The 8,429-nt window shown below is 54.4% G+C and overlaps 1 protein-coding gene across 2 annotated transcripts; it reads right to left on the reverse strand.

Annotated features, from left to right (window-relative positions):
* Window positions 1–2,582: 2,582 nt before the first annotated feature.
* Window positions 2,583–6,705, reverse strand: GADD45A (growth arrest and DNA damage inducible alpha). Of its 2 annotated transcripts, none has more exons than XM_043964074.1 (4): window positions 6,331–6,705; window positions 5,599–5,700; window positions 4,892–5,141; window positions 2,583–3,294 (listed from the first exon to the last, which is right to left on the reverse strand). In XM_043964074.1, the coding sequence occupies exons 1-4, from the start codon at window positions 6,372–6,374 to the stop codon at window positions 3,163–3,165; spliced, it is 528 nt and encodes a 175-aa protein (XP_043820009.1). In that variant the 5' UTR covers window positions 6,375–6,705; the 3' UTR covers window positions 2,583–3,162. The 2 variants fall into 2 exon arrangements, with proteins under 2 accessions (XP_043820009.1, XP_043820010.1); XM_043964075.1 differs by having other exon boundaries at window positions 2,583–3,276; window positions 6,331–6,699.
* Window positions 6,706–8,429: the final 1,724 nt, after the last annotated feature.

Here is an 8,429-nt window from a genome sequence, read left to right on the forward strand (position 1 = left end):
AGTCTACCCCAGGGTGGGCCTGTTTCCTGACTAAAATGAGGAGGTGGGTTAGACTGGATGACCTCAGAGGCCCCTTACTGCTCTAAGTCGGTGATGCTTTGGGACCACAGATCTCTTCCAATGAAATCATACGGTCTCTGAAAGGGCAGCTAGGTGGTGCCAGGCCTGAAGTCAAGAGGACGTGAGTTCAAATGCAGCCTCAGATACTTACCTGTGACCCTGGGCAAGTCAGCTAATTCTCCCTCAATTTCCTCATCTGTCAAATGACCTGGAGAAGGCAATAGCAAACCCCTCCAGTATCTCTGCCGAGAAAACCCCCACTGGGGTCACGAATTGCTGGGCCACGACCTCCCCATGGCTCGGCTGCCAAATTTTGTCCAAGACTATCAGGGTATAAGAAAACTTCAGTTCTTACCAGACCAACCGGAGTCCCAGCTGAGGACAGACCTAGGGGGCCTGCATCAGCTCCAGGCAAACTGCCGGCCGCCCATCCTTCTGCTTCCAGGACTGCAGATCTAGGAACATGCATACATACAGCAAAGCCTTCTCAGGACAAGCTCGGAGGAGCCTTTCCAAAACCCCGGGATCCCCCAGGCTCCTTCTGTCTTCCCTCCCAGCCAGGAGACTCCCTTTCTGGTGCTTTCGTTAATAAATGTTTTGGGGTTCAATCCCATTAGAAAGAAGAGATTAACCCAAAATTTTCACACTTTATCTCTGGCCAGGAGAAAGTGCCCCAGGGCTGATTGGGTCTTGTTTGTAGGGATTTGGTTTACTGTGGGCTTTACAGCCAAGATTGAAAATGGGGGAGGGCAGGAGCGTCTGCATTCTAGGCCTAAGGAAAGGTTTTCTGAGTGACAACTGAAAAAGATATGCAAGCTTTTGTGGCCAAAGCAGCAACTGAAGGTGGACCACTTCCAGCGAATTGTGGACTTGTTTACAATCGACTGGTCTGATTAGATTACTCAGGGTTGCTTGGAGTCTGGTTCTGCTCTTACAAGAAAAGACGAAGACGGTTGCAGAACTTTAAAAAAAAAAAAGCATTACTTTTAAACAAAGCCGTCCAAATACAAAAATGCCAAATATTTTTTTTTCCTAAGCAACAGTTTAGAAAGACTTAACTTGTCCTCTCCTCTAAGCTCGAGGGAGATGCTTGGGTAGTCCCGGATTGTGAATGGAGGGTCAAGACCCAGGTTCAAGACCTACCTCAGACATATCCTGGCTGTGTGACCCTACTGTATATGCCTCATAGTCATTGGCATGTTTTCACCCCCATTAGAAGGTAAACCCTGGGGGAAGGGATCTTGTTTTTGCCTTTCTTTGTATTCCTAGTGCCTGGCGCACAGTAGGTGCTTACACTGTGTGCGGCATAGCTAAGCGCTGACTGGATTTCACTCAGGTCCTTGGACCTAAGCTTGGCAGCTAGGCAGTGTGGAAATCGCGTTGGCTTTTGCCATCTGAGGACCCATGTCAGTCTCTCATTAGCTGTGATTTGTGGGACCGGTTCCTCACCCCTAAAATGAGCCTCTGAGGGCTCCTCCCCCTCTGAATCTCTGAACCCAGGAAGATGAGTTGCATCGGTAGAAGTTTTCACACTGGCACACACATACCCCCGGGTCTGGATAAAAAATAAACGTCCCCACAAGTGAGTGCCCTCCTCCTTACACCCCAAAAAGGAAGACTTGGGGGAGAGGGTCCTTCCAAATTAAACATGAAACCTTCTTGTTTTAGATGTAGGTTAAAAACAGCAGCTGTTTTATTTACTTGTAGCCAAAATCACCTGGGAATAAGTAAACTGCAAGAAACCACCAACATACCCCCGAGCACCAGTTCTGGGCATGACCTTGTGCTAATGGGGTTTACAATCAACAGAAGAAAGCCCACGTTTGCAGCAGATGTGGATTGTAGAAACATATGGACCGGGGGAGGGCAGGGAGGCGGGCCCCGGTTTCTGCTGAGGTTGCAGGGGTGGCTTGCTGTTTGCCAAAGGCCCCCATTTTCTCTTTCTCCTCCGGAGCCGGGAGACCATTGGCCAGGCAGTGGGAGCTAAGGCCTATTCCCCAGGGTTACATCAGCCCTGGGATAATGTACACAGTAGCCCAAGGTCACATCCACCCTCTGACTAATTCCAGCTCTGAGAGCACATTGGCCTCGGAAGGTATTCATTTGCATCAGTTTGGACACGCTCACCTCCAGTCTGGGGACTTAAATCTTTCCAATTCCGGTCTTCCTCCCTCCCTCCCCCCCCCAAGCTGATATAATTTAACCAAATCCCCTCTATCCCATGCACACAGCTGCAAGGGAGCAGGGCCACTGAGCTGCCGGCAGTTGCTGCCGGGCCCTAAAAATCCCAGAAATCTTTGCCAGGCCACCCCGGCCCTAATGTTCCAGAGATAAGCCAGCCTGCAATGGGCAAGATTAAGGCAAGAACTAGAGCCGGAGGTCCAGTCCTTAGCTACATTTGCAAAGATACAACACCCCCCCCCCCCTTCCTGGGGTTAGAGCTTGGGGAGGGAGGAGTCTACTCAGTTTTCTCCCTCCCCCAACAAATAATTCCAGTAAACAAAAACCAAGTGCAAAACATGAAGAGTGCAATTACCCTCTATCAGTTTATTGCAGGTACTGTATTCCAAAAATTTATAGCATAAATAACCTTTCATGTCATAAAATAACTTAGTACAATTCATAATAAAACTCCAAGAATTTAAACATCCCATCAAAATACAATAAAATATGGTTTTTAAAATATAATTAACCCCATCTGCTCTTTCATTTTAAGGGCATATAAACCACAAAAAAAAATACCCAAACTACTGCTGTACATTTAAACTTCAACAACGCATATTTGGCTTATCTCAATGGAACTCAACCAGCCTAAATGAATACATTTTCCCCCCTTCCTGCACAGTTCTTTGCCAAATTTTTTCTTTTGTTCCTTGTGACTTTCACTCGTTTCCAAACAGCTTCTGTCTTCCTCCTCTTCTCTTTCCTTCTGCAAAGTCATCAATCTCCGGTCCCCAAGAACCTGTAGTTTGACTCAGTCAGCCTATTGGACATCAATTTCTGTAATCCTTGCATCAGTGTACGGAGTAACTGCTTGAGTAACTACAAAGGTATTTCAAAACTTCAGTGCAACTGGGCTCAGTTACTGTCGGTGGGATGCCATCACCGCTCGGGGAGGTTAATCACTGGCACCCACTGATCCATGTAGCGGCTTTCCCGGCAAAAACAAATCAGCTGGCTTAGGGCGGGATCCTTCCATTGAGAGGAATGTGGATTCTGGAAAGAAAGCAACTGCTTTTATTTAAAAAAGCAAACAAATCGGTGAAGGGATTTTTAAAAACCAAGCATTTACTAATAATAACCACGTTTGTTGGGGGGAAGAGGAACCTGGGAAGGTCTATTTCCTAGAAGTGTATCTGAAATTCACAAAGGCTTGGGGGGGGGGGTGTAGCCACAACCCTCCACCCACCTCTACAGGCCTGAGGGCTTAGGAGGGGAAACACCTAGAAGCCTCAGGTTAATTTCTTATGGGGGGGGGGGAGGGGGTTGGTCAGAGGGGGAATGTGCACCCGGGGCTTCCAGAACGGGAAGGCCAGGCTAGATTCCACGGTCCCCACCAGCCTGACAAAATAAAACACTACATCAATGTCGGCTGTCGCCTCTCCTTCCCTGGAGTTCATCCAAGCATCTCAAAGCCCTCGTTCCCCAGCACAAGGTCGGTCTGTCTGCCTGAGGGATAACTACTTGTCCATATGAATGACCTCCTTTTGCACAACTGCGGACTGAGCCCTCAGCAGAGGAAAGCCGAGCAGCGAGGCCAGGGTGTGCAAGGTTCCGAAGGCAGCGGCTCTTTTCGTGGTTACTGAAGAGCCACCGGGTGACGTGTTTAAGGGACCCCTTTAAGGGCTGGGGCAGTGGGTAGCAGCAAGCCTGAGTTCACACGTTCAAAGCATCGGCTAGAGGCCGGAAGCTACACACCCGCTCTAGCACTTTTTTTTTTTTTTTTTTTTTAGTGAGGCAATTGGGGTTAAGTGACTTGCCCAGGGTCACACAGCTAGTAAGTGTTAAGTGTCTGAGGTCGGATTTGAACTCAGGTACTCCTGACTCCAGGGCCGGTGCTCTATCCACTGTGCCACCTAGCTGCCCCTCTAGCACTTTTTTAAAAGGGAGAGAATCTAAGAGGGAACCAGCGACAAACCCAAACTGTTGCCTCCCTGCCCGGCTCTGACAACATTCCTATTTAAAAGTCCAAAAAGAAGTGGACACCGGGGCTTCGGAGATGAATGAAGGGGGTTAGTGTGGGGGCCCCTTGGGCTTCCGCGATCCCTACGCTCAGGACTTGCCCGCCCTCCGACAGGCATCAAGCTGTTTTATTTTTTTTTAAACTCCCTTTTTCAAAAAATGCACGTTTTCAGGGAAATGTTCCACTGTCCTCCCCCCGACGGACTTCCAGGGAATTCGCAGAGTCGGCCTCTTCCCTGCCCCCTACGGTGTTTCTATTTATAGCTCGGACGGGCAGAGAATGGAGGTGACTCCTTAATGAGGGTGAGCCAGGAATTTGCTTGGCTTTATCTAATCTGCTCTGCGAAAAGAATTAGTCACGGGAGGCAGGACAGACACCCGGAGGTAGGGAGCTGGGGTGCTGACTCACGCCCAGGGCTCTCTTCCGACGACAGGGCGCAGTGGGGAGAAGAGAAGCAGACGTGTTTGGGCATGTTCTGTACTGGGAAAATCTTGATGATGAAACCAGCACCTTTCGGGTGAAAGTCCACCCGGGCTTCCTTTCTCAGTGGGGCAAAAGGCGAGCCCCCTCCCCCTTGGGGCTGCAATCAGGTGACGATCAGGTGGGCCAGCCCCTCCCCCTCCAGCCGGCCTGGGAGGGCTCGCTCACCGTGACCAGGACGCAGTGCAGGTCCGGGGGCTGCTCGGCTCCCCCGCCCGCGGCGGCCGCGGCGGCGGCCGGGCCACCCGTCCCCAGCAGCAGCAGCTCCGCCAGGCGCCCGGGGTTGCTGACCCGCAGGATGTTGATGTCATTCTCGCAGCAGAAAGCCTGGATGAGGGTGAAATGGATCTGCAGGGCCACGTCCCGATCGTCATCCTCGTCGGCAGCCAGCAGACACAGCACCACGTTATCGGGGTCCCTGCAGCCGGGAGAGGCGCCCAGACAGTCAGGGGCCCGGGCCGGGGGAGGGGGCGGGGAGAGCTCCCCCACCTCGCCTCCCGCGGCTAGCCCCCCCCACACACACACACGTGCGGCCGGCATGACCACCAAGGGCACACGCAGAGTTCCGGGGATGCGCACACACGCAGGAGAGCGGAGATCGTGGCCACGGTGCCCACGCCAGCTCCCTGACGCAGGTTCACGCGTGCACACCACGCAGGGACTCGCTCACACACGCATGCACCCAGCCACCCTATCACAGAAAGCTACAAACATAGTGGAGTTTGCGAAAGGAGAGGCCCAACAAAAGAGGAAGGGGGGGTGTCCCAGGAAAGTAAACAAGCAAGTATCCCCAAAATGGGGCATGCTGTAGGTAGGACGACAGGGGGGCGCTGAGGGGGAGGGGAGACAGGTGCGCGCCGCCCCCCCCCACTTACACGTTGAGCAGTTTAGCTGCCTCGTAGACCCCAACCGTGATACTTCGCTGACTCAGGGCTTTGCTGAGAACCTCCTCCAGGGCATCCCCGACTTTGTCCATCCTGACAGCGGGCACAAGGGAAGCAAGTCCGTCAGTCACACCCGGGGCGCGGGTCCAGGTCGGGCCATCACCTCCCCACATTGCTCCCTGGGGGGTTCGGGGAGACCACGCAGGGCGCAGCTGGGCACTAACTTCTGCAAACCCGACTCCCCTCCCCCGCCACCAACACTGCACTTGGCTTATCGTCTCCCCAGCCTGCCCCCGCAAGCACCCACGCAAGCATACCCACGTCCAAGTCCACACACGCACTGGCCCAGCGAGAAAAGTGCTATTTCCCACTCGCCGTCCTCCCCCTCCCCCTCCCGGGGCACTTCCCGTCCTCAGAGCTCAACCCCACACCCCAAGCTGCAAACCGCAGAAACCACCGGCGGGAGGGGGGCTGGGGACCCGCGACGGGGACACAGGACTTGGCAAGGGCTGCTTCGGCCGCGTCCCTCCTCCCAGCTGGATGCCCTGGGGCAGCAGCTCGGCCAGCCTGCCCAGTCGCCCCTCACCTTCCGTTCCCCCTTACCCCTGGTTCGTGCTTAAGGCAAAGGTCCCCCCTCCCCCCGCAACCAGCACAGCCCGGCTCAGCACCGCCCGCAGCCCCCGGCCCCTCTCCCAGAGAGGGCAGTGCTGCCAGCCTGCTCACCCTTCAGTCTTCTGTTCTCCGGCCACGAATTCCTCCAAAGTCATATTGCACTGGCAGGTCCCGTCCCCGTCCCCCTCCCCCTCCCCCCCAGGAGCTCGGCGTGCGCTGCAGCAGCTGCTGCCGCTGCCCCAGCTTCTGCTGCTGCCCCTACTGCTGCCCGGCTCCCCGGCTCCCCGGCTCAGCGCTGCCCTCCTGCTCACAGGGGCCGTGCACCAGCAGCAGCAGCAGCAGCTGCCGCTGCAGTAGCGCTGGCTTGTTCTCTGTCTCCGGCTCGACCGCCCCGGGGCCGCCGCCGCCGCCGCCCCCTCCCCGCCGGCGGCGGATCGCTAGCTCCCCAACCCACTTGCCCCCTCAGGCTGCACCACCAGACTGCAGCTGCCCCACAGCCAGTGAAGGACAAAGAGCCCGGCTCGCTGGAGTTATCCTACCGACTTCCAGCCAACCAGCTCCCTCCTCATTTGCATGCGACGCTCCCATTGGAAGATGCAAATCAACCCTCTCGGGCAATTTGACCTTCGCGCCGAGGATCAGCCCAAGAGAGAGTCCAGCGGAAGGGGGCGTGGCCTTAGAGGGGCGGGGCTGAGAAAGCCAAAGGCCTCGGAAAGGGGCGGGGGAGCACGCCCCGCTTCGTCCGTGCCATTGGTAAGGGGAGGCTCAGGAGGCGGGGACCCGGGAGCGGGGCGGAGCGGGGGAAGAGGCTTTGTCAATCAAGCGCGGCTCGGGAGGCTTCAGGTGTCTTCCTGGCCAGCGCACGTTTTTGTCTATGTTGGTTTCGTGGCCCTTTTGTTTGCAAGGCTCGCTCTTAAAATCTCTTTGCAGAGCTCTCGCCTCCCCATTCCAGTAATTATTATCAAGGGCAGGTACCACATAAAAAGAAAAAGGAGGGTGGCCAGCGCTCTGGGGCAAAGTCGGCCTGCCAGAGTTGTTTGTGCCAGTCTGGGCAAGGGTGCTTATTATTAGGGCGATGATTTCGGTGCCGCGGTGGCTGCAAGGGCTTATTGGGGAAAGAGAGCGAGGGCTGCAGGGAGTAGGCAGACAATAAGAAGAGTGTAGTGGCAATCCGCACATGCCTCTTGGGGGGCGCTGGAGAGCAGAGGCCAGTTCCCTGGGGGTGGGGGGAGGAAGGGGCTGCCCAGCTGCCAGGCATGTAACCCTAGAGGAGAGGGACGCGTGCATGTGGGAGAGCTGCAGGCAGCAGGGCAGCCCCGGGTCACCTTTGGCATTAAAACTTCTTCCAGCTAGCAGCAGCAGCGCAGCCCAACCCTGGAAAAATGCATGGCACCCCCTCCTGGCCCCCAACAGTGCCCTGAGCCACCCTTTGTGCACGAACTCGGATCTCATGCTGCCCCTACAGGTTCGAACACACACTCAGGCACACACACACACACACACAGGAGTGCCTATTATCTTGCTGTAAATTATTGACATTGCAAGTGCTGAATCATGAAGCTGTGGGACATTTTTAGTCATATGCAAAAGTTTCACCTTGCTGGTGCTGGGAGCCTGGGGAGGGGAGGGGAGGGGAGGGGAGGGGTGGCCGGGACTTGCCTCCTCAAAGTTCCACATTTTATTAAAATAATCATGATAACTGGAGAATTAGGCAGCTAACATTCGGTGTCATTTTTATAGTGATTTAAGGTTTGCAAAGTACATGTTATCTCCTTTGATCCTCACAACAACCCAGGAAGATGGGCGGTGTTACACACCCATTTTACAAATGAAGCAGCTGAGGCAGAGAGAGGGGAAGAGACTTGCCCAGGGTCACCCAGCTAATAAGGGTCAAGGGTAGAATTTGAACCTGTCCTTTTTTTTTTTGGCTCAGGGCAATGAGTGTTAAGTGACTTGACCAAGGTCACACCAATAGTAAGTGTCAAGTGTCTGAGGCCAAATTTGAACTCAGGTCCTCCTGAATCCAGGGCCGGTGCTTCATCTACTGTGCCAACTAGCTGCTCCCTGAACCTGTCTTAATAGTATTTATTAGTTACCACTTCAGGGTTTTCAAAGTCCTCCCTGAGGACTCTGGCAGGTAGCTACTATTATCATTCCATCTTACAGATAGGTAAATTGAGACAGGCAGAGGTGATGTGACTTACCCAGAG

Source organism: Dromiciops gliroides, chromosome 4 (genome assembly GCF_019393635.1).
Source record: "Dromiciops gliroides isolate mDroGli1 chromosome 4, mDroGli1.pri, whole genome shotgun sequence".
NCBI lineage: Eukaryota > Metazoa > Chordata > Mammalia > Microbiotheria > Microbiotheriidae > Dromiciops > Dromiciops gliroides.

Bases quoted from the DNA above. Each gene is read 5' to 3' on its own strand.
- GADD45A (XM_043964074.1), bottom strand. From the start codon at position 6,374: ATGACTTTGGAGGAATTCGTGGCCGGAGAACAGAAGACTGAAGG. The intron at 5,701-6,330 runs GTGAGCAGGCTG...GCCCGCTGTCAG, and splicing joins GGAGAACAGAAGACTGAAGG to GATGGACAAAGTCGGGGATG. The intron at 5,142-5,598 runs GTAAGTGGGGGG...TCCCGGCTGCAG, and splicing joins GCAGCTAAACTGCTCAACGT to GGACCCCGATAACGTGGTGC.